This window comes from Scleropages formosus, chromosome 9 (assembly GCF_900964775.1).
Source record: "Scleropages formosus chromosome 9, fSclFor1.1, whole genome shotgun sequence".
Classification (NCBI taxonomy): Eukaryota; Metazoa; Chordata; class Actinopteri; order Osteoglossiformes; family Osteoglossidae; genus Scleropages; species Scleropages formosus.
The window spans coordinates 6329913-6356878 of NC_041814.1; the positions used below are offsets into that span (position 1 = coordinate 6329913).

The 26966-nt window shown below is 41.6% G+C and overlaps 1 protein-coding gene across 1 annotated transcript; it reads right to left on the bottom strand.

Moving 5' to 3' along the window:
• Nucleotides 1-9514: 9514 nt before the first annotated feature.
• Nucleotides 9515-19188, bottom strand: il12rb1 (interleukin 12 receptor subunit beta 1). The gene is made up of 15 exons (XM_029254627.1): nt 18972-19188; nt 18204-18324; nt 17925-18091; nt 17322-17464; nt 17147-17183; nt 16376-16495; nt 16142-16221; nt 15634-15847; nt 15379-15528; nt 14724-14819; nt 14162-14311; nt 13652-13801; nt 12026-12116; nt 10328-10406; nt 9515-10240 (listed from the first exon to the last, which is right to left on the bottom strand). The coding sequence occupies exons 1-15, from the start codon at nt 19018-19020 to the stop codon at nt 9890-9892; spliced, it is 1998 nt and encodes a 665-aa protein (XP_029110460.1). The 5' UTR covers nt 19021-19188; the 3' UTR covers nt 9515-9889.
• Nucleotides 19189-26966: the final 7778 nt, after the last annotated feature.

The following is a 26966-nucleotide window of genomic DNA, read 5'->3' on the forward strand; positions in this document are numbered from 1 at the left end:
TTTTCATAGTTTAATATCACATTTGCCGGCAAAGAATTCCATTGTCTTCAGTGCTTTTATTGCCATGTCAAAATGCTTTAATTACTTACTGTTTGGTTTTGCGGTGACTGTAGCTCAAAAGAAAATGAACAAAGATATTATTGTTTTAATGAGTTGGTGTTTTGGAACATGTGCTCTAACTAAACTCTATCTTGCATGTATCTCGAAGGCTTTTCATGGTATCAGAATAACTACTCTTTCTATTAACAGCTACGCTCTTTTTCAGTTATTAAATAACTGTATATTCATTAAAATAAACCAGAGCAATATTTACGTTTCTTGTAATTTTCTGATGGACCGGGTCCTGCTCTCTGGTGGGTCTGGGGTTCAAGTCCCGCTTGGGGTGCCTTGCGACGGACTGGAGTCCTGTCCTGTGTCCCCTCTCCCTCCAGCCTTATGCCCTGTGTTGCCGGGTTAGGCTCCGGCTCCCCCGCAACCTCGTATGGGACAAGCGGTTCAGCAAGTGTGTGTGTGTGTGTGTGTGTGTGTGTGTGTGTGTGTAATTTTATGAATATCAGCAATGAGCAATTATTCATTTAACTTATTTTTAATCAAAAGAAGAATGTGTCTTAATTGCTATTTAAACATAGGTTAAACTCAGTTCCTTATCACTAAAGTTTGCTCCACACTTGTTTTGCTGCTTTTACAGATATGTACTTTGGTATATGTTTTGGTAGAATGTGTGTACAATAATTCCAACACAAACTGTTTGTCCACAATATTATACTTAGAGTGCAAAAGATTTGCATTAATCCATAAACTCGCATCAGACTGACGTAGTAAATGAAAAAAATGTTGTTGATACCTGTGAAATGATAAATATATAAGTAAACAATGACATAGAACAGAATCAGTTTGGTTCATTCTTGCGGTTACTTTAATTGGCAATTTGGTGTGTTTTTCAATTTTTTCAGTCAACCTTGTCATTCGTACTGAGTTATGATGAACATTTTTGGCAAAATATAGCTGTACAGTGAGTAACTTTATCTGAATATTGTTGGAACTGTATGTAAAAGATTACATTGCAGTAATACAATGTCAAGTAAAAGTTTGTGATTTGGAGATTGCAGATTTAAAATTATGCATATCACACTGCACCTGGATATCATAAGAGTGTCTCATGAACGCAGCTCTTAAGCTATTCTAAATCCATTTATACACTGATAGATCAGGCACAGTGGCACTTGCTGACAACCAGCTCATTGAAGAGCGTATAAGTCAGTTTCCCATCACTGTTGTAGTGCATGAGGAGCATTGGTTCATAAGCAGCTGGGACACAGCTTGGGCGAGGCGTAGCCCCTTTGGTCAGGTGGTACACGCGGGATTTGATTTGGGTGTGCATGCTGGCAGGCTTGTAATTGTGGGGACAGGAGCCAGCGCAAAAGTACATGGTGTAACTCTCCGGGGCCACCACCCAGTCAGACCATCCAATGTCCTTGAAAGAGACAGTCAAAGATTTTCGGCAACAGCATTCATCCTCCTCGCAGTCTTCGTCTTTTGAGGCTCGCCGCCTTTGCCTCCGTCTCTTCGGCTCAGGCGTGCTGATTTCCATCTCCAGCGATATCCGAGGAGTTTCCTGAAGACACCAACTCCCACACATGACAAACTCCACCTCCAGCACCAGAGGCTCCTCAGAATTTAAATTCCACTCTTCAACCGGCACTCCAGTGTTCACTATTAGGCTTTTTCCATAAAAGACTTTAGTGAGAACAAGGGCCTTCTTCTCAAAATGCATCTTCATTTCGTCATCTCTACGGTATATTTTGATCTGAACTTCTTGTGAAAGTTGTTGTGAATTGCCAGAATGTGACTTGTGATGAAATTCACCAGAAATCTTCATCTGAGCATGTGCTACTGTGAGCTCTTTCCTTATGAGATGGGTCTTGTTGAAAATAGCTCTGAACCGGTCACCATATGGACAGGACTGCGACACTTTCAATGGTTCTACTAAGAAGAGAAAAATGTGGTTAGTCGTCTGACTTGTCCTTCACATTACACACACACACACACACACACACACACACACTTGCTGAAGCTGCTTGTCCCAAGCGGAATTGCGGCGAGCCAGAGCCTAACTTGGCAACACAGGGCGCAAGACTGGAGGGGGAGGGGACACACCCAGGATGGGACACCAGTCCATTGCAAGGCACCCCAAGCAGGACTGAAACTCCAGACCCATCAGAGAGCAGAACCAAACCCATTACACCACTGCACCCCTTCCTTCACATTATTATTATAATAATACACACATTGAGTGTTTTATGAAAAAGGGTTAAATATTTTTTAATAATAGTGTAAATAAAAGTTTTAATAATATTACTGCGTGAATTTTAGCTTAGTTCCTTTAGAACTGTGAATCAGGCACCAGGTGTTATGGTCATTCATGAGTTGGGAAGCACCAGTTGCAAAAGGTCTCGAGTTTTTCGTGTGAATACAAGGAACGTGAGGATTTCAAAGTCCACTGAGACAAACTTTCTGACAAATGACATGATGCCGTCCTTGCTGTTTCTACAAACAAACACGAGACAACAGAAGTGTGACAGCACACAACCCACACACACACTGGTTGGAACTGCTTGTCCCAAGCGGGGTCGCGGCGAACCGGAGCCTTACTCGGCAACACAGGGCACAAGGCTGGAGGGGGAGGGGACACACCCAGGACGGGATGCCAGTCCATCGCAAGGCACCTTATGCAGGACTCAAACCCCAGACCCACCAGAGAGTGGGACCCAGCCAAATCAGCTGCACCACCACATCCCCTCAGCGCACAACCATCATTTGGATGATCCATCATCAAAACATCACTGCATTACATTCCTTTTTCTCAGCTTCCTCTCACTTTACTTTACATAACCCACAGAACTGAGTACTTCACATTTGTTTACACCGTTCTGCATAACTGCAGTGCAGAACAGTTCAAACAACAACGTTCAATGAATTTTAAATTTAGCTGAAACAAAAATGTACTTTGATGAAAACCAAAGCCTGTGTTTTTTCTCCCCCCCAATAAAGATGTTTAAAAACACATTTCATAAGAAGTTAATCACGTAAGCATATTTTACAAGAGGAACCTTGCTACCTCAGAAGGACTTACCTTGTGCTGAGGACAGCACTGTGGGGGGTCTGCGGAGAGCGGGCTCAGTTTCGTCAGCGCGACTGGTGTTTCTGTGGAGCTCAAGGAGCTCCTCATAGAACAGCTGCATCCTCCTCCTCACCTCTTGCTCCTGGGCTTCCTCTTTGCGCCCAGGGGGTCCCTTGAACCCCAGAGACTCCAGGGTCCCCTTCTTGACAGCTTCGAGCTGCAGCTCCCTGTCCACCCGACCCCTCTGTGGCCCACAGCTGCACTGGTGTGCAACACAGCACAGTAGGACACAATGGAGGAGACGCCCCAGGAAAGCAAACCGCTGCATGTCAAGCGTGCGGAACAAAGTGCGTTGTGTGGACGAGGAGACAAAATGTGTCCGTGTGCGTTTGTTGGTGTGGGCCTCAGTCTGAATGGTGCAATGCAATCCTGGAGGTCCGCTGTCATTTATACTCAAGGCCTGTTTCGCCACACCTCTCAGTGTAACCTCAGTCCGCACTCCAACAAATTCATTTGCTTTTACTGTTCGGGTTCAAGTGGGGAATATCCCGAGAAACACTCCCAGAGTGAGCCAGCTCCCTCAAGCGCTCTCTGAGTAAAAAGAAAATCTCATACATGGCATATGCTCATCATAGCCCATCAGACACTCTATTGGACATTTTTTTTTTTAATTTTGAATTAGCCTCCTTGACTTTCACTCATTAAAAGAAATTATCTTTGTTAAACTGCTCTTCTACCTACTGACACTCACTAATGGAGACATAACTCTAACATTGTAGTGATGCATGTTGATGAGGTCATGTTTCATGTTGTTCTACTTGTTGCCGTGTAACCAATCTGATGTTATGAACATACAAGGTAAAAAGATTTTTCGGAAGAAATCCATTTTTCACAATTCAATTTGACTGGACAGTGTCTATTAAATAGTTATATTCATGTACAGTGAGATTCCTTCTGTTTTCACTCAAAGTGTAGACATGTCTAAAGATTAAGACAGGTAAAATTACCCTGGTGGAATATCAGTCAGTGACCTTGGGATGGTGATTTGAGTTTTTGAGAATTTGACTTTATGAGGAGCTTCCTTTAATTCCCTATCTTTGACTTACACGAGGAGCTGAGTTTGGATTTTGTGTCCCTCCAGACACTGGAGTGGTGCAAAACAATTACATTTACATTAATTTATTTCACACACATATATATAATATGTGGACATATTCAGTGTGTTTTGCTGTTTTTAAAATTTTTGTAATCTAGCAATTATAATGTATTTTTCTAAACATTTTTTTAATCAGAATGTATATATATGTATGTATAGTGTAAGTCACCTTGGTGAATAAGGTGTGTGGGTTCATAACACTACATAGAGTTCATTGGAAGTTGCTTTGGAGAAAAGTGTCTGCTAAATAAATAAATATAATGTAAATGTAAAATGAAATGTAAATGTATATAGTAGTATATGTTTTATTGACTTTAAGTGCAAGTTAATTGTAGTATTGTAGGATATAGTGACAGGGTTAGACATGTTTCTTTGGCTTTATGTTTGCTGTCAGCAGTGTAAAATGTCCGCACACACACACACACACACACACACACACACACTAGAAGCAATTTAGACTCTCAACCCACCTGAAACAAATGTCTTTGAACTGTGGATGAGTGCTTTGGCAATTCACTTTTGTAAACATGGCTTGTATATTCTGATGTTGTCATGACACTGGGCAAAAATCACAGCTCTTTCTTTAAACTATTTCCTAGGCTGCATGAGTCAAGTAAGGAATTTCCCATCCCAGATTCAGAAATGCTGTTTTTGACACTTGCAAATGTTATTTATTCATCACAGAGTTGCTGCCATGTCCTGAACACTAAGCAGAGGATTCAGAGCTACAGTTTTGTATTGTGTGTGACACTCAGCAAGGTTTAGTCACCCACGACTGTGTGTTACAACACAATAAGTCTTTCAAGAGTAATGTACATGTATGTGTAAATATCTCTATTATTACATTATTAAAACTAAATTCACTTTTTTATAGTCTTGATGTTAAGGCATCATTTGCTAGCTAATTCAAAGGTGTTAGGGCAGCACAGTGGCACAGCAAGTAATAGTGCTGTCTCACAACGTTTGGGTGGTGCAATAGGACACGGGGAGAACATGCAAACTCCACAAAGACTGAGCAGGGATCGAACCCATGTCTGTGTGGATTTCCTCCCACAATCCAAAGACATGCTGTTCAGGTTCCCCCATAGTGTGTGAGTGACAGAGAGAGTGTGTTCCACTGATGGTGAACTTGAACAGCATGTGTGGGAATTGGACCCACATCCTCTCGTACCACCCAGGAGCTGTGAGACATCAGGGCTACTCGCTGTGCCAACCTCCAAATGTTCACTGGAAAGAAACCAAATATATTTTAAAAAACAGCTTTGCGATTGTAAGAAGAAGGGTCCGACACAGTCACCAGGATTGCTGGGGGGGGTTATTGGTCTGAGGGACAGCAGACAGAAGGGGGAGGGGGAAACAGGGGCGCAGGGAACTGGTGTCTCGTAGGGGTGCTCGAAGGGGTGGTTGTGGTTGGGTTTGCTGTTGGGACCGGGTTCGTGCTTTCTCTCTCTCACATCCCGGGGTCGTCTCAAGTGTTAACTCCTCAGACTCTCTTCTCTCTTCACTGGTCGAGCCGGGGGAAGAAATAGGGGCATTGATTACGTTCAGCTGCTGTTGTTCCTTCCCCGGCTCCGCCACCCCTTCCGACCGCCCCGGCATGTTACAGCAATATATTGCCAAACTTACTTTAATAACAACATGGTAGAATAACAGGCTGGATGGCCTTTTGTTTGAAATGTGCTGTCAGTATGGACACCTTTCCGGAATACGGAGTGCCTGCAGCAGTGATGCCCCCTGGCGGCACTTCTGTACAAATGCAATGACCTCGTCTGCACTCATGCACTCAATACCTCTTTAACAGCTTCCAACTTTGAACCGCGTGTCTGCTCTCTGTTCAGAGGCTTTATGGATCATTATAAATTGATCTCTTTCATATACAGAAAGATCTTTTCTCTAACTCTCCTTTCCTAGTCACAAGAATAACATTTCCTTTACTGTAAACTGATTTTGATTTCCAGCTTTCATGGCAATTCTGTATTCTGAACTACAGAATGATTTACACCGATCACCAAGCTTTCATTCCCCATGCACATTAGTGTACCTTGGGCACCCATGACTCTGTCGCCGGTTCACCGGTTGTCCTTCCTTGGACCACTTTTGACAGGTACTAATCACTGCATACCAGGAACACCCCACAAGACCTTTTGGAGATGCTCTGACCCAGTCGTCTAGCCACCACAATTTGTCCCTTGTCAAAGTCACTCGGATCCTTACGCTTGCCCATTTTTCCTACTTCCAACACATCAAATTCAAGAAGTGATTGTTCACTGGCTGCCTAATATATCCCACCTCTTGACAGGTGCCACTGTAATGATATAATCAATATTATTCACTTCACCTGTCAGTGGATTTAATGTTGTGGCTAATTGGTGTATATGAGTCAGTTACCTTTATTTTCAAAACCTCAGACAGTTGCTTAGAAGGGGCCATGTTACGAAGAGTAGACTCAACATTCCAAGCATTGGAATATTTGTGAAACAATTCCAAGGCTACACCCCAGCCAGACTGCTACGCTCCTCCACCTCTGTTCGCTTGGTGGTCCCACAAACAAAAGGTCCAAAAGCAAAAGCACAAAGGTCTTTGGTTCCGACTCCGATGAGGGGGAATAAACTCCCCCTCTCACTCAGAACTGCTGAATTCTCTCTACAATTAAAAGCGGTCTTAAAACTCACCTCTTCCAGAGTCACTTCTCCTATGATCTCTTAACTTTATGTAATGTGTAAATGTTCATGCACTGTAGCTTTGAGCTCATGCTTGTTTAACAATGGATAAAGTTTCATGCAGCTACTCATAATGTCAAGTAAATGTTCATAAAAAAATTATTAGGAATATGATTAGGAGTTCTTGATATTTGGATAAAGTTTTATGCAGCTACGCGTGTGATGAACATTGGTTCATATGGTGGAAAGTAACTAACTGTACTTAAGTCTCTCTTTCTCCTAATGTAATGAACACACTGTGTTTTCTATGAGATGTATGTCACTTTCTTAGATTTCAATGAAATAATTTTGAGTTTTGTTGTTTTGAAATAGAGGAGGGGGTGCGGTGGCGCAGTGGGTTGGACCACAGTCCTGCTCTCCGGTGGGTCTGGGGTTCGAGTCCCGCTTGGGGTGCCCTGCGACGGGCTGGCGTCCCGTCCTGGGTGTGTCCCCTCCCCCTCCGGCCTTATGCCCTGTGTTACCGGGTTGGCTCCGGTTCCCCGTGACCCCGTATGGGACAAGCGGTTCTGAAAATGTGTGTGTGTGTGTGTGTGTGTGTGTGTTTTGAAATAAAGTGTCAGAGACCAGCACTTCAGTGTACCATTTGTGATTGAGTAAAATGAGGGAATTGCTCAAAAATCTGAATACTTTTGCAAGGCACTGTTTGTAGAGTGCAGGGGTGCGGTGGCGCAGTGGGTTGGACCGCAGTCCTACTCTCTGGTGGGTCTGGGGTTTGAGTCCCGCTTGAGGTGCCTTGTGACGGACTGGCGTCCCATCCTGGGTGTGTCCCCTTCCCCCTCCAGCCTTACTCCCTGTGTTGCCGGGTAGGCTCCGGTTACCCGTGCCCCCGTCAGGGACAAGCGGTTCTGAAAATGTGTGTGTGTATGTGTGTGTTTGTAGAGTACATGTTTAGATTTCTATTTATGATTTTGAAATAAGGCCAAACCACATGTAACAGAAATCTCAACCACAAAAGAGAGCAGTAGCAGAAGAAGGCAATAACAGGCTTACATTTTCTCTTTGATTCTCATTTTTGTCCCAAAGTGAGTAGAAATAAGAATCACTCTGAGGATTCATTTTCTGTAAAATCTTCTTGAAAAAAAAAACTCACTTTGAAAGTCTATTTGAATGTAACATCTTGTTATGTTTATTACTTTCTAGATTTGTCAGCCTACCACGATGGAAAACACGGCAGCCACAGAAATACCCCCTTAATCATTTTTTTCATTGAGGTACAAGGCAAAATAAAAACAGAGGTAAATGGTAACAGATAAAGTCATTCTTTACAAATATATAAGTATTTGTCTATAATTGAAAAATTAAGCTCTACATAACATATTTATAGAATTACACACACACACACACACACACACACACACACACACACACAGAGTCTGAAAACACCTGTCCCGAGCAGGGTCATGGCAAACCAGAGACTAACCCAGCAACACAGGGCACAAGGGGACACACCCAGGACAGGACGCCAGTCCATCACAAACCACCCCAAGTAGGGCTCAAACCCCAGCCCCACCAGAGAGCAGAACCTGGCCATACCTACTGCACCACCATGCCCCTTTACAGACTTTCATTCAGAATAAAAAGTTTAAAAAATTACTCCTTTGTATTGCACTAAGTTTTGGAAACTTCCTATTCAGTTAGGGGTCAGATCCAGAGCCAGGAATCATACAGCATAAAGCACAACCTGGGTGAGACCCCAGGGCACTGGAGGGCATTCTTTTTCTCTCTCTTTCACCCATGCACACACACACACACACACACACACACACACACACACACACACACACACACGCGCACGCACGCGCACGCACACACAAACACACACACAGATACCCTAACAACAACTTAGATTCAATGATCCATCTGAAACACATATCTTTGGACTCCAAGAGGAAACCCATTTGAAAGGGAGAAGAACATGCAAGCTTCACAAAAACAGGGCCGCATTTCAACCTACTGTAGGTCCAAACTCAGAGAGCCGTAAGGTGCAAAGTCTGCTCTCTAGACCACTGTGCTCTCCCTTGATTTAACAACCTAAACCGAACCAGAAGTTTTCTTGACACAGCAAGGGTTAAAAAATGTAATTTAATTAAATTGCAGTCCACCTCTGTCCAACTGCATGAGTGGAGAAAAAAAATCACAAAAATTACAAACTTTCAGAAATCTTACATCTAAAATAGAATATATTTCATCAAACCCTTGAGATGAATATATTTCACCTTATTTCACCTTACTCTTTCAGACTACTCTTCCCTCCGACAACTTCATTTCAAAGGCAGTTCTTGGTCGTTACAGCAATATGTCTGATATATATCGGTATGTTGTCATTAAGAGCAAGAAATGCCTGTGAAAAGAAGTTGTTGGAGGGAAAAACAGTTGGAGAAGGTTAGTTATTAAAAGAGAATACATGACAAATGTCTTTCGTTAAAGAAGTTGTTCCATTAACTAAGGTTAAAATATTTCCATACATTCAAATGTTAATGTGTAACAGAATGAAATGCGAACAACTCAATGAGGTAGTCGACTATGATTACAGAAATGAATGCTTAGACGTGTAAGATGGTACAAAAAAAGATTACACAAATGAAATACTAAATCAGTCCAAAAATAAATTTCAATGCACGTTCTAAAAAACAAAATTACAGACAGGGCCCCGTCTGTAAAAACCACTGCATTCTGTATGGCATAGCACATATATTTATGGCTTTTTTGTTCATTCCTCTATTGTAAACATACGATTGTGCATAAATAACAAACGTGAACAGTTATTTTGTAGTCATTGCTAAAAAAATACATTTTGTACTTGTAACCGCACTTCACCTCTGCTGAGCACTGAGCAAAACCAAAATGTTCTCACTTTTCTTTTACACATAAGTGACACCGAGGCTAAAAGTATTATAACTCTGTCCCCTTCCGTGTGTTTTCTGTTCTACCTTCAAAGACTAGACCGTTTTTGTAGGAGGGTGTGGTGTCATCACAGTGACGTGGTCCATGGCCGCACTCGTTTCCCTCCAGAGGGGCCTGTAGGCTCAGCACCTGTCTCTTATAGTCCGGGCTCAGGGCAAAACAAGAGGCGTCAGCCGTGTCGGAGTCGGACTGGCACTCACTGTCCTCCTGCTCCTGGGAGGAACTTTCGCTAACAACCAGCGTTGCTCTCTCCTCCTGGACATCAGGCTTCTTGCCCTTTTCTTCATCACTGGGCAAAAAAACAAAAACATCCACTTCTTCTCCAACCGGGTATGTTTCCTGTGAAATGAGCACATCATTAGCTCACGGCCCCATAGTGCTGTTGTACTTCATGATCTGGTGAACAATCCCAAGTAGTGACCTCACCTTGTCATTCTCGGGGGAACAGCAATGTGTTTCTTGGATCACAGGCCTTGGAATGTCAGGTAAGTAGTTGCTTATGAAACTAAAAAAAAAGACAGACTCTTTAATTGGATGGTGCCGAATGAGTTAGTGTTAGGTTTGCACAGCAGAGAAATGTTTCCAAGGTAACAGGATAACGATAATATATTTCACTTTAAGATGAAATACTGTGCAGCAGCCAGCAAAGCATGCATGCTGGAGGGATTCAGAACTCTGATGCAAACAGGCTACACAAGGGGGGCAATCACTTATAATTTATGAATATCACACGTTTCACTAAAATATTTGCTTAAGCAAACAAGAGAAGATGAAGTCAGTTCACATTGCACAAATCTGGGATTTTTGTGCAAACTACTTATAGAGTTGTGCGTGGCACATTGGCACTGCTTTGGTGTGGGTTCGAATCCGGCTTGGTCTGTGTGGAGCTTGCATATTCTCCTCGTGTTTATGTGGGTTTCCCCGAGGTGCTCTGGGTTCTTCCCACGCTCTAATATCATATAATTAAGGTAAATGCTAAATTGCCCATATTGTGTAAATGAGTGTGTGGCTACCCTGCATTAGACAGATATGCTGTCAAGGGCGTACCCCCTCCCCAGCCTTGGGCCCAGTGATTCCAGGATAGGCTCTGGACCCCAATGACCCTGACCAGGTGAAGCGGTTACTGAGAAAAATATGTTGCACCAACACCAATTTGTGTCTGACTTTTCGAAGCGTTCCCACGTATCCCCCTCTTTGTCTCTCTGCACTGCCTTCCTATAGCCACCGAGATCAAATTCAAGACTCTGGTTATGACCTATAAAAGCATAAACGGAACTGCTCTTAGATGTCTACATGACCTGATCGTCCGCTAAACGCTAACCAGACTGCTACACCCCTCCACATCTGCCCACTTGGTGCTCCCACACACAAAAGATCCGAAAGCAAACGCACAAAGGTTCCCAGTTCTGGCTCTGATGTGGTGGAACGACCTCCTCTTCTTACTCAAAACTGCTGAATCTCTGTTTACATTTAAGAAGGGTCTTAAAACTCACCTCTTCCAGACTCACTTCACCCATGATCTCTTAAGATTATGTAATGTTTAAAAGTGTATGCACTGTAACCTTGAGATCATAACTGCTGAATAACGGGTAAACCTTCACACAGCTAATTGTGCAATGTAAAAAAACCTTTATGCAGCTACTCCTGGGATGTACATTGGTTCACATGGTGGAAAGTAGCAAACTAACTGTGCTTTAGAATCATGCATCTGCATCTAAGTCTCTCCTTCTGTTAATGTAATGGACACATTGTAGTTTCTATGAGATGTGTGCTGCTTTGGAGAAAAGCATCTGCTAAATAAATGTCAATTTATATTATAAAACGTACATCTCATGAAATATTCTGTTATATCTGCTCTTAGTTCTTTTTGATTGACACAACACATATGCATCATAATAGAAAATCATCTGCAGGGATAGAAGAGGATTATGCTTTAGATTATGCTTTAGATGGTACTTCCATGAATGAGTGATGGACCAAATGACCTGGTTGCGAAAACCAGTTTTGGACATTAACCTCGAAGTGAGTGCAATATGAATGTTAGATATCGATATGCAAACTGATCGCTGAACAACCAGATAATCAGTGGGTGGATGAGAAATACGGTACCAAGTTTTGACGTACCTTTTGATGGCAAAACTGCAGATTGCAATTGAGCAAAGCACAAACAGACATGTGACACTTATAATCGTATCAGTTCTTGAAGGTTTGCCATCTATATTAAGGAGAAAAAATTATATTAATGCAAAGTTCCAACAATTTAACAAATGAATAGACATAGAATGCCATCCCTTGTCATCAGTATTAGAGCTGTGTTATCATTATATACTGCAATAAAAAATACACTTGCCAAAGAGTCTGAACCTTCTGAAGCTATTTTTTTCATTCACTGAAAATTAATTTTAAAATTAATTATTTCTAAAAACTTTCATAAATACATAAAATAAAACCACTGTCAGCCTTTTGAATTGCAATAGTGTGGTCAGCTGCAGCAGCATGTATCACCTATAATGTGTTCTTGATGCTAAAACTTCCACAAATACATTATTCATAATGGTGCATGTAGAAAAGTTTGGGTCTTGCTATACACACACACACACACACACATACACACACACACACACAACTTGTCTATTCCAGTGTTTCTGTTGATTCCTCATTGAATTGATCTCATTCAATTCAAGAGTCTTACCTTGATCTACAGAGCCCTGTATGTCTGCCCCTCCCTGCCTTTAGACTCTCATCTGTCTGCTACCCTCCTCAAGACCTCTATTCCGCTTCTGGCTGCCTTCTCAATGCAATGGATGGATGTGCGAACTCTCCACAAGCTCTAAAAAGGTTTCTCAGCAGTCTGATCTCAGTCTCGGAAGCTTCCAGCACCTTTTCTCAAAAACCCTGAGCCTGTCTAGCCTCTTCTCCCTCATGACCCTCAGTGCTCTTTATGCATCACATCAGTTATGCAGGCTTTGCTAATACTTTCTCACATTATAGAAACAGATTTTACAATCGTTGCTTCTTGCGTTTTAGAGTTTTGGTTCATATGTTGATCTTGTGTCCACTGTAGTTCAATACTTGATCTAAGACTTTCATGTGACTGCTGCGCTGTACTTTTCAATGTCATAGTGTCCTGTATATGGTACTGTATAATCCTGGCATCATAGCTCACCTTGGAACCATGATTTACAACAACAACAGTAATAATAATAATAATAATAATAATAAACAACATAGCTGTACTATGATACAGCAAGTACCAGTGCCACAGTGCCTGAGTTGTTTAAATGCAGGTTGAAATACCACTTTATCTGTGTGGAGTTTGTGTGTTCTCTCAGTTTCACCAGGGCGCTCTGGTTTCCCCCCACAGTCCAAAGATATGCAGTTCAAGTGAATGCTAAATTGCATTTAGTGAGTAAGTGTGTGAAGTTAGTACATGCAGGGTGTACTCCTCTCATCCTTGCACCAAGTGATTCCAAGACAGGCTGTGGAACCCTGATCGGTTCAGGACAATAATAATAATAAAGTCTCATCTTTACTGCACTCAGAACAGAGATGAGTTGTTTTTTTAACTATGTTTTATATTTAGCTTCATTTTGCTTTCAGTTTTAACTTGTTTCCTTTTAAAGAGACAGTGTCTAATTTTTTTTTTTTTTTAAATCAAGGGGTTATCATTCCTTATTTGTCCTCCACGTGATATTATTTATATTTGTCTGCACATTTATACCATGTAACATATACAATATTGAACAATACCTTGGTTAGATTGAGAGGAAAACATTTGGATTTTGATTGTTGCATTTGGCCCTAAACCCATATCTGTTTCCCCGGTGATATTGACCGTATATTCAGTCCCAGATGAAAGGTTCCAAACTGTGTAATTTGTTTGAAGCCAAGAAACTTTTTCTGTGTGTAAAAGAAGGAGAGACAAGACATTTGCTGTTAAAGTTAGTTCACCAGCAGGAGTTTGTACATTAAGTTTAAGGGACAGAATAACATCTCAGGAAATCTACAAAAATAATTGTATTTCTCCCTTTAGAAACCAAGCTGTCATAAAACTCAGTTCAAGTTACAGAAATCATTCAGCATTGTATGGTAAATTAATTACAACGTAAACTATTTGGTTGACAAAAGATACACTTCAGTCATCACTTGTATATAATGTTGATATTGAATCTTAACTAGGGGAATAAATAGCTATTTTTTTCAGTAAACCAAAAACTTGGAATGGGTGGATTAAAAGTGGAGAAAAAAATGAAACCGTACCTATGTCAATCTTGCTCTTTCTTTCTATGTAAATGATGTAATGTTTGAGGAAGCCATGCTGCTTTGACATGGGTATAGGTTTCCACTGCAGCAAAGCAGAATTGTGTGTTTTGTTGAGAACAGTGACATTAACAGGAGCACTTGCGGGCGCTGAAATGATAAATAACCATTAATTATGTTTCTGCAGTATAAGGTTTTCCCCACATTCTACTATTTATACCAGTGCTCATGCTTTTTCTACTATTGATCCTTTTTTAAATCTTTTACAGATATTTATTACCGTTTATTCAGTTATTGTCTTAGATTATGAAGGTAATGCAGTCCAGCAAAAATACCATTAAGATGCTGATTCAGACAAATTTAAATTCAATGAAGTGAACCAGTCAGAGGTTTTAAAAAGAGCACACAAATTCTGAAGAAGCACAACTTAGCAAGAGGTGTTATGAATCTGGTAAGAGGTGTTATGAATTCACCCAACACACGAAATTCATAGAGACATTTATAACTAGTCAGCTTGGGTCAGGTTATTAGCCTATAATGTAAACATCTGAGATCAGATCACCTTCTTCTTTCTTGTAGAAGGGACAGAGTGCAATGGTGCGTCGAGAATGGTCTCCAACATGAATGAAGTAGTGATAGCGCACAAAGTCTTCCATTTCTAAATAAAACAAATACATACAGTATATATACGCACACACATATATATAGTCATATATATATATATATAGATACATACACATACATGTTACAACAACATAAAATTAATTTGCATTATTTTTTAGGTATTTCTTTTCAATGTGCTATTATCTATTTATGCAATATGTTTCATTCTACATTGTGCAGTATTACATTTGTTTATTGGACAATATAATGCTGAATGCTAGTTGATTTTTTTTTTTTTTTTACACACACAGTAGCTGAAACTGCTTGTTCCAAGCACAGTCATGGTGAGCTGGAGCCTAACCTGGCAACACAGAGTGCGAGACTGGAGGGGGAGGGGACACACCCAGGATGGGAGGCCAGCCCATCACAAGGCACCCCAGGCAGGACTCAAACCCCAGACCCACCAGAGAAGAGGACTCAGTCAAACCCGCTGTGCCACTGTACCCCTTTGATTTTTTTTTTTAGACATTACAAATTAGTGCTTCTCAAAGTGCCTTGTATTCTTTCATTAATCTCCTGCTTTGTAAATTTAACATCCAGGAATATCAACTCACCTTTTTTCATTTTTTTCATTGCATGTGTTATATTTTTGCTGTGGAAGGTCTTCACGGATGCTGGTGGTGTCTTTTCATCATTCACGTTATACAACTCTACACAGAATTTCTTGACATTTTTGGATAATAAATCTAGACTTTTGGAACAAGCTGAGAATAATAAAAAAGACCATTTGTTCTCAGTTCATTGACATTTATCTGCTGTATTAATTTTCAGTCTCAAACACATGCTCACATATATTGTGTAGCTCTTACTATTGAGATGTTGAGCTGGAACTGTAATCTGTGCTGTTGGAGATTCCCCCACACTGTTGATGGCAGTGATGTTCAAGTTTACAGCTGAAGCAGTCACATTTATGTTATACTTTGTGGTGTAAAGATTATATAAAAAAATTTTTCTCCAGCAGTGCCCATAGAAGATGGAGAGCTTGTATGACACTCCTCCAAAAGATGCTAGTTTCTGAGGTTCCTGTTATGCAATTAAAACAATTACATTATTATGGATGCTTCTCTGACTCTAACACATAAGCTTAAAAGTTACTGAAATATATGTCTGATTTATTCATGTCTGTTTTGAAGTCAAAATTTATAACTAATTGGATTTTCACTCAAATTAATTCGAACATTTTTTTTTTACTGTAAAAACAAGCAGCTTTAAGATGGTTTAAGGGTTGGTATTCAAACAAAAATGCTGATCTGTGATTTTTTAATGTATAACATATTATCTAGGCTCAAATGCATCACCAGAATGATGAACTCTTACCTTCCACGTTAACTTCAGCAATCGAACTCCCATTTTTAGTTCTCCTACTTCCCATGTTACTTTAGGCTTGCTGCAAATTTCTGTTGTAAGACCAGGCAAAATGTGTTCTTCTCAATGTTTGGACACAATGGAGCTCAAAAACAGGAGACACAGTTGTCTCTACATATCACCTGAGTACAGTGCATGTGTTCTATGTTGAATATGATCACAGAATATTTTACACCATTATTTTACCAATGGGCACTTTCTTGATGTTGCTCCAATCACTCCAGATGACAGTGCCCAGTCCCTTTGCCATTCGTCTGATCCGCACCTCATAACATTCATTTTCTGGGAGACTCTCAGTCCATTCCTCTGTAAAAGCAGATCTTGTGTAAGATTTTCAGAATTTATTACAATGGCTACATGCTTATTGATCAGTTATTCCCACTCCTAAAATTTCACATGAGCTTGAAATGACAACTATGCACAATAAACAATCAGATCCCAACTCATTAATGGAAACCTAATTACCAGATGTACCTCACTTGCTTATGCAGATACCTGTGACATACATAGACTAAAAAAGTCATACTGTACAATACATATCTATGCTAAAACTACCTAGCTTAGATAGTAGTTCAATTACTCAGTCAAATGTTGCAGAAGCTTTTGGACCCATAAAAATAATCAAGTCATTATGCATTTGCATTACATAGCAGAATAGTCTAACATTAATAAAAGACTGGAATGATACATAGGAATATTTTTGTATAATGATCTCCATAATCGTCATTACAATGCTTTGTAAAGATTTTCTTTGTGAAAAGAATAAGCAAATGGCATTGTGCTTCCACCGTTGAGTACATGTAACTGATTTGAAACTGGTAAAAGTCATTGACAAGTAAATTTTTAAACTGCATCTTGTGGCAGAGGTAAAATTTCTGATTAAGATACTATATTGTAACTTTCTTCAAAAAATCGAAAAGAAACAGATTCAGAAATTGCAAGTAAAACAAAACAAACCTTGTGCATTTCCTCCGTCTCTTGTCTCAAAGGTGTTCTGGAACAATTACAAAACAAATGAAGATTCAGTCTGATCTATGAAAACTTACTTTAACAGCACTGAGAACCAACATATTCAGCCTTGCCACGAGTAAAACAGCTCAGGTGTTTCTTAAAGTTGATTTTTACATCTTACATTTTGCCAAAGATCATCACCCTGCTTCCTGAATGCAATCTCATGTATAGCCCCTTTATCTTCTGAATTCTGTCTGTCCCACCACAAAGTCAGATTTCCTGAGGATCGCGACATCTTTTTAATTTCTGGAGCATCATATTTAACTGGAGAAAGAAAGAAATAGCAGAGTATGCAACAATTATTTAGGCACAAAAAGGAGATAACTTGAAAAAGTATGCATTTTTACAGTTTTCTAAATGTCACGTCATTGTCAACAACTGCCTGTCCTGAGCAGGGTCGCGACGAGCCAGAGCCAAACCCAGCGACACAGGGTGCAAAGTCAAAAGGAGACGGAACACACCCAGGATGGGACGCCAGTCCATCTTCTAAATGGTATAAAAATACACATTTTCAGAACCGCTTGTCCCATACGGGGTCACGGGGAACCGGAGCCTACCCGGTAACACAGGGCGTAAGGCCGGAGGGGGAGGGAACACACCCAGGACGGGACGCCAGTCCGTCGCAAGGCACCCCAAGCGGGACTCGAACCCCAGACCCACCGGAAAGCAGGACTGTGGTCCAACCCACTGCGCCACCGCACCATTTTATTTAAACATTTCTTACCCTGGGTTTCAAGAACAACACTGAGGTTGAGTGACCTGTAGGTCCTGTTGCCTACTTTGGCCTCCAGCCACAAAGTTGTCATCTTTTTTGTCAAAAGCATTTCACGAGGTATTTTGCAGGTCAGTCCTCGCCCAGTCCAAAGAATTGCAACAGGTCTTTTTTGTGCACTAAACCAGAGACAGCAGAAGTGAAAAGGATATGCATTTAACATTATGCTTGAATGAATATTCACTTGTTGTTTGAGTAATTTTTACAGAGGTGGATTGTAGTTGCACTCACTGATAAAAAAGTGAGAAGTTATCAGCAGAGATCCTAGATTCCCATGCACAGATGAAGTCACTATCTGGATCAGTGGTCTTCTTGTAACATTGAAGATTGAAATGTGGTTTTGCAGGTTCTCCTTCCAGTGCAGCATACAACTGATAATAGTAACTGACACTCATATAGAAATGAACGTGTATGGGTAATTCAGTTTTGAATGCAGAAAAGAACTGCAGACATCTTTTAAATCGATGGTAAAACACAACAGCAAAGAGCAGAAACTTGTGCTACATTTACATTTACATTCATTCATTAAGCAGATGCTTTTCTTCTAAGTGATGCTCATCTCAGAGAACAATACTAGGAGTGCATTACATCAGCTATTATGCTATTTGCTTAACATTAAGTCTTGAAAGAAGATTGTCTCTTAGGATGTAAAAGTGAGGCTTGGTACACGTAACATGTAGTAAAATTTTGATGATAACAAATAAAACGTCTGATGGGAAGAGCTTATTACATTAATATTACCTAGTAAATGAGTTGAATGTTAACTATTGTAAACTGTTACTGAGGACAAAACAATATGAAATGCTTGTCAACAATATGAACTGATAAAGCACTTCCTGAATTGACCAAAAGATTCCTTATCTTCTTTATCGCAACACTTTCTTCACTATGCTAGATTTTAATCTGCCTTAATTACCACATTTCCGGATATGAGAACCATTCACAATTTCTATATACTGATAGTACTTAGTCCAAACCAAGGCAAAAAATTTATCATACCTTTCACTAAGACCACAGCGAGCATCATAAGAAGTAACTCCGTCTTCATTTGTACATATGTGGTGAAGAAAACCCAGATTAAAAAAAATTCTTCTCTTTGGTCATTGGCCGGCCATTCAAGTAAGTCTTCACAGCAAGAGGACAAGTCCTAAATGGCAGTTCAAACAGCTCTATAAATGAGTTTCAGTTTCCCTTGTAAATGAAACCTTCTGTGAATGTCAGCATGTTCTCATTCTTTCTCAGGTAAAGAGCACGGCAAGCTGTTTTTTTCAACCCACAGACCACACAGATCATGGGGGAGGGGAACAACAAATGTGAGCTGGGCCTGGGGTATTGGGTGTTGAAAAGAAAAGTGATGTACTGCTTAGGTGCAGATGGACAGGCAAAAATGGATTTCCTCTGAAGAGCACACATTAAATAGGGTCAACAGATGGCACACTTATAAGTAAGAAGTATACTGTATGTAAGTCAAGAAGAATTCATAATAATGTTCATGAACAATTTATGTTAAATTCTGAGGTATGTATGCATGAGGTATTCATGTTGCTTTTTTAGAGGCTTTTTGCATTAGTCTGGGTAACAGCTGAGCCTATACACTTGATCTTCCATGAAGTTCTTGACCCCCTTTTTTTTTGCAATGTCTACAACGACGTGTCCCATATAGGATCGTGGTGAGCCAAAGCCTACCCTAGGGAACACACCCTCAAGAGGATGTTAGTCCACCACAGGGCACCACCATTGGGCCTTAAACCCAAGACCTCCAACACAAAGGACACAGGCCAAATCTGACAAGCCACTGTGTCCCCTCAAGTACTTGACCTTTTTCATTCAAACCTGCAATACAGAAAAAGTCAACACAATTTTAACATTTGTTCTCATTCACTTTCATAACTACTTGTCCAGATCAGGGCGGTCCAGAGACTATTCCAGAATCCGTATTTGCAAGGCTGGAAGGCTCACTTGAGAATGCAGCATTCCATTGCAGAGTGGCCATAAAAAGACACTACGGGCAATTTAGAGTGGCCAGTTCACCTGAACTGCATGTCTTTGGACTGTAGGAGAAAACCAAAACACCAGGAGGAAACCCATGCAGACATAGGGCGAACATGCAAACTCCACACAGATCGAGCTGGATTTAAACCTACACCCAGTCAAGGAACTATAAGGCAGCAGGACTAACTGTTGCACCACCATGCCACCCTTTTAAATTAAAGTCTAAATAGGTGAAAGGTGCATTTCAAAATATTGAGAAATTAGTGTAAAGGATGACACCAGTAACTATTAGTTATTTTAAGTTATACAGTTTGTAGAAACAGGATTTAAACCATGAAACCACCTTTCAAAATTACATCCTCAATATAGATAAATTTCCCTATATTCATAACTTACAAAACCCAAAAAAAATGAACTGATGTAAGACACCAGCTATTATTTTCTCCAGCTCCTACAGCAAATAAAAATAAATAAAAATGCAAGCATATGTAGTCATCTCTGCTCTTTTCCAAACACACCTGTTCATAGCAAACAGTACCAATGTGATGATTTTTTTTTTTGAAAATCTACCTACAAAGCTGCTCTACTTTCAGTGCAGATTTGAATAGGCATTTCTGATAAACTCCTACACATCTACTCTTTACGTTACACATTACAGGAGTTCAGTTAGTAAAAACATCTCATCTGCCAACATTCCATGTTGTCATTCAAGAATAAATGCTCTTGATAGCCAAATAAAGATTTTAAAAAAACCTGCTGATCTGTGAATTCTAACCTGTTTCCTTCCTGCTTCTCCCAGGCATGAGTTACATGTCCGTGGTTAGAAAAACATGCGCGCTATTTGCTCAGAAAAAGAAACAAAACAGTACAAGCTAGACACCCATGTTTCACTTCAGCAGTTCCAGTACCTTCAATGTGCCTGCTGGAAGCTGTAACATTTGATACCAGGAAGTAAAATAACCCATAAGGAAGATGGTCATAAGGACTGAGCTGATGAAAAGCAGAACCATAGAATAGCTAAGAACCACTCTTGATGAACATTAGAATAAGCGTTGCTACCTAGAAATCTTAACCCTTAATTCAAACAAGCTGCTTCCTTCATAGCAATTAAAGCTATAAGAGGCAGCATTTATGAAAAGTAACATAATGAGGAGTAATTTATGTAGGACAGAAAGTTGGAGAAAAGGTTAGGTTTAGACTGTTACGTTTCCTATTTTTTCATTGTTGAAAGCTGTTTTTGTTACACCTATTACTGTCTGGGCCACTTCTCAAGTTCCCATTTCTGCCCTACAACTGGCCGCAAAATATTTAAACAGATTATTATTAATTACAGTATAGCTCTGGTAACATCAATAAGAAGAAAACAGTGATAAACAGACATGTTGAAAAATAAAAATATTAATCTATTTTATCATAGCGAAGGGGGTGCGGTGGCGCAGTGGGTTGGACCGCAGTCCTGCTCTCCGGTGGGTCTGGGGTTCGAGTCCCGCTTGGGGTACCTTGCGACGGACTGGCGTCCCGTCCTGGGTGTGTCCCCTCCCCCTCTGGCCTTACGCCCTGTGTCGCCGGGTTGGCTCCGGTTCCCCGTGACCCCGTATGGGACAAGCGGTTCTGAAAATGTGTGTGTGTGTGTGTGTGTGTGTGTGTGTGTGTGTGTGTGTGTGTGTGTGTGTGTGTGTGTGTATTTTATCATATTTCTAGAGCTACAGAAAGAAAACAGTTGCATTGTTTTTGTTCCTGCTTAGATTATCTAGAATCATTAAAATGGTCTAAGTTACAGGAAAAAGGTCTTGAGAAAAGGGAAAAAGTTTGCCAACATTTTCAGAAATCTTTGTGCATTCCCAAATTCTCATGTCTAGTTTTGCATATTTTTTAGCAGTAGTCAAGAGGCAATTATATGATACCTATTTGGGATCAGCTGTGTGAGGTCACAAATTTGGCAAACATCATTCTAGCATCATTCAACCAAAGTGATGTCGCGCCATTATCTCATATGTGCTATGGCATCTCTGCGACCTGCAGTCTTAGAGAAATCTAGACTGAAAGCACTGGTACATCAAGGGATCAAGTAAACCCTTGTGTGTAGCATATGCAAGTTGAAAAATGAGTAACCTGTATTTTCTATATGAGTGTAAAGACATAAAAGGCAGAGGGTTGGACAATGGCCCAAATCCCATTGAGGTTAATTACAACATGGCCCCACAATATTATTATTATTATTATTATTATTATTATTATTATTATTATTATTATTATTATTTTTTTTAGAGCGCTCTTCTCACGCAGTGACACAGAGAGCTTTAACACAGGCATACAGCAAGAAAAACTGATACAAACAAAGACAGTCAACTAACGGCTACCATAATGAAGAACTTATTATAGCGCTATAAGTATACCTACTGGCCACCGGGGAAAGTAACAAAAACTCCCAACTGAAGGTTGAGGGAGAAAAAAAAAAACCTCTAGTAAATCAGTATTAGTAAATCAAGATGCAAGCTGAGTTGCAAAGCTGTTTGGAAATTTTCTCACCTGGGACTTACGTTCAGATTCTACATCTGGCTGGAATACCCTTAAGTAAGGTACTCATGCTAAATTGTCCCAGTAAAAAGTACTTGTTTCTACAAATGAGTAAATATTTGGAGGTTGCTTTGATGAAAAGCATTAGCTAAATGAATAAATGTTAACTATTCTTTATTTCAACAGTTTTATGAATATACTGCAAAATATTTTCAAAATTTAATGATCTTCTGCTGTTTAGAATTTAAAGTTTTGTGCAGCTTTTCACTTTTCCTATAACACACACACACACACACACACACACACACACACACACATTTTCAGAACCGCTTGTCCCATACAGGGTCACGGGGAGCCGGAGCCTACCCGGCAGCACAGGGCGTAAGGCCGGAGGGGGAAGGGACACACCCAGGACGGGACGCCAGTCCGTCGCAAGGCACCCCAAGCGGGACTCGAACCCCAGACCCACCGGAGAGCAGGACTGCGGTCCATCCCACTGCGCCACCGCACCCCCCCCTTTTCCTATAACATTCTATCAAAAATTGATATATTGTTACTTCTTGGATTTCAAAGCAAATTTACATTTATTTAACAGACGCTGTTCTCCAAAGTGACTTACAATGACCTCTATGTAATGTTATCAATCAGCACACACACCTTATTCACAAAGGTAACTTACACTGCTAGATGCATTACTTACAATGGGTCCCTCATCCATACATCAGTGGAACACACACTCTCTCTGTCACTCACACACTACGGGTGAACCCCAACAGCATTTCGTTGAACTATGGGAGGAAACCAGAACACCTGGAAGAAACCCACACAGACATGGGGAGAATATGCAAACTCCACACAGACTGAGAAGAGATCAAACGCGTGTCCTCTTGTGCCACCCAAGTGCTGTGAGATAGCAGCGCTACTCGCTGTGCCACTGTGCCGTCTAAATTTAATAAAAACATTACTACTGAACAACTGAAATAATCCATCCATCCATCCATTTTCTTTCCCACTTGTCCTAGTATTGTCACGGTCATGGTGGCAACAGGGAGAGCAGAGAGGCCCAGCTGCCCCTGTCCCCCCCAACGTCCTCCAATTCAGCCTGGGGGATCCCCAGCTGTTCCTAGGCCAAAACGGTGACAAAAGGACAACATCATCTGCAAAAAGCACCTTCGTCACCTTCCGACTCCCACACAGAATGCCCTCCTGACCTCGACTGTGCCTTGATATCCTGTCCATGAAGACCACAAACAGGAGTGGAGACAAGGCACAACCTTGGCGGAGTCCAACACTGACACTGAAAGGGCTTCACTTAATGCAGAGTTTGCGGACACAGCTCTCGCTCCATGCGTACAGGGACCAAAAGACCCGCAGCAGTGGCCCTGGCATCCCATACTCCCTAAGCAACTCCCACAGAATTTCTTGGGGAACACAGTCGTAGGCCTTCTCCAAGTCCACAAAACACATGTAAACTGGATTAGCGAACTCCCATGCCCCCTTAATTATCTGCGAGAGGGTAAAAAGCTGGTCCACTGTTCCACGGCCAGGACGGAATCTGCATTGTTCCTCTTCAGTCTGAGATTCAACTGTCAACTGGAGCCTCCTTTCCAGCACCCTGGCATAGACTTTCCCAGGGAGGCTGAGAAGTGTGATACCCCGATAGTTGGCACACACTCTCCGGTCCCCTTTCTTAAAAAAAGGGACCACCACCCCAGTTTGCCAATCCAAAGGCACTGTCCCTGAGGTCCATGCAACATTGCAGAGGTGTGTCAGCCATGACAGCCCTACAACATCCAGGGCCTTAAGCAATTCCTGGCGAATCTCATCCACCCCCAGTGTTTTGCCACTATGGAGCTTACCAACTACCTCAGTAACTTCCACCAGGGAAATGGACTCTGACAGCCCAGAAGCCTCTGGCCCTGACTTCTGTAAGGGAGGCATGTCTCTTGGGTTTAAGAGTTCCTCAAAGTACTCCTTCCACCTCCCGACAATATCCTCATTAGAGGTTAGAGTTTCTCCACCCCTGCTGAGCATAGCTTGAGCGAAGCTCTTCCGACCCCTCCTGAGCCTCAGGATGGTTCTCCAGAACCTCTTTGAAGCTGACCGATAGTCATTTCCCATAACCTCTCCAAACTCCTTCCACACTCTAGATTTTGCTTCTGCAACCGCAGCCACTGCTGCCTTTTTTGCCTGCTGGTAACTGTCTGCTGAGTCAGGAGTCCCCAGAGCCAACCAGGCCCTAAAAGCCTCTTTCTTCAGCTTGACAGCTTCCCTCACCACTGGCTTCCACCAGTGGGTTCTTGGGTTACCGCCATGACTGGCACCAACAAGCTTTTGACCACAGCTGTGCCTGGCTACTTCCATAATGGAGGTTTTGAACAGGGTCCATTCAGACTCCATGTCCCCTACCTCCTCCAGAACATGGGAGAAGCTCTCCCGAAGGTGCGAGTTAAAATCATTCCGGACAGGGTCCTCCAACATTCACTACAAAGTCGATCATTAACCTTTGGCCCAAGGAGTTTTGGTACCAAGTACACTTATGAGCATCCTTGTGTTCGATCATGGTGTTTGTTATTGACAAACCATGATTAGCACAGAAGTCCAATAACATTTCACTATCTAGTTCAGATCAGGCAAGCTGTTCTTCCCAGTCACCCCCTGCCAGATTTCCCAGTCATTACTAACATGAGCATTGAAGTCCCCCAGCACGGCTATGAAGTCTGTAGGTGGAGCCCTGTCCAGACCCCCACCCACCCTCTCCAAGAAGGTCGAATACTCTGAACTGCTGTTTGGTGCATAAGCACACACAACAGTCAAAGTTTTCCTCTCTGCGACCTTAAGTCGCATTGAGGCAACCCTCTCATCCACCGGGATAAACTCCCACTGCAGGGCAGCCAGCCGGGGGCTTGTGAGCATCCCTACACCCGCCCGGCGCCTCTGACCCTGTGCAACTCCTGAGTAGGAGAGACACCACCCCCTATCAAGGAGTTTGCTTCCACAGCCAACACTGTGAGTGGAGGTGAGCACAACTATATCTAGTTGGTATCTCTCAACCTCCCACACCAGTTCTGCCTCCTTCCCCCCATTGAGGTTACATTCTACATGCCAAGAGCCAGTTTCTGTTGCGAGGAGCCACAACGCAATGCGCCACCCCGCCCACTCCTGCTGCCTGGTACACATTGCACCCAAACCCCATGTTGAACCTTGCTGATAGTGGGTCCACATGGCACCCCCATGTTGCCTTTTCAGGCTGAGCCCAGCCAGGTTACGTGGGCTGCCCGGCCACCAGGCTCTCGCCTAGGAACACTACCCCAAGGCCTGGCTCCAGGGGTAGGTCCCGGTGACTCTATTCTGGGCAGGGTAAACGTTCTCTTGTTTACTTTTTCCGTGGAAGTTTTTTGGATCATGTTAGTCTGGATCTTCACTCCAGATCTGTTCGCCTTGGGAGACACTACCAGGAGCATACTGCTCCTGACGACATAGTTCTGGAGAGATCACGCAAGCCTTTCCTCTATGTCAAGGCCCTGATCCAGGAAGGGCTGAAATAATCAGAAAAAATACAATTGTACCTCATGTTATTAAATTCTGAGTGAAAACTTTTCAAATTTATGGATATCTCCAAGTTTATTTATAATTCCATTTATAATTTATAATTGTTGTTATATATGCTTGCAGTTAACATTTTTTCACAAGTGCATTTCCTTATTGCAGAACAAAAATTGACTCCACTCCACTTTCTCCCATTAGTGGCAGTAAAACAAACTCAGATTTAATAGAAACTCTGGCTGTTGAGGTGTACAGCTTCTTAAAGCACACACACACACCAAGTGAAGCTGCTTCTCCCGAACGGGGTCACAGTGAGCTAGGGCCAAGCTCGGCAGCGCAGGGACACACCCAGGATGGGATGCCAGTCCATCGCAGAGCACCCCAAGCAGGATTTGAACCCCAGACCCACCAGAGAGCAGGCACAGGCCAAGCCTACAAAGCAGTATGTTTCAATTACTGCTCTATTTTAACAGCAGACAAATTAACCAGGTGCTAAAAAACATGTTTATGTAATGATTCAGTTGCTTCATTGTTTTCAGCTTTGTAAAGGTTACCATGAGGCACGTAGTCAGTATTTAAGGTGAAATACTTTTTAAATACATTCTCCTCACACGATCCACCATTATGGTGACAACTCGTGTTCCTTTTACTCGTGTTCCTTTATATTACAAGAAGTATTTCAGCTTAGACAAATGTAACTCCAGGTTTATGAAATTAATCAAAGCCTTGAAAGCGAAACATGGAATCCATAAGGTTAATAAATTCATAGCAGCAGTCATAAGTACAAAATATGCATTTAGAACATCCTTTTGTGGTCATGAGAAACTGACTTGTTCACCTCTCACAGGATGTATGTGATGGTGCATTTGTGATATGGTGCCTTCAGAAAGTATTCTGATCCCACCACTTTTTCGTGTTGCAGACATTTCAGAAGATTGA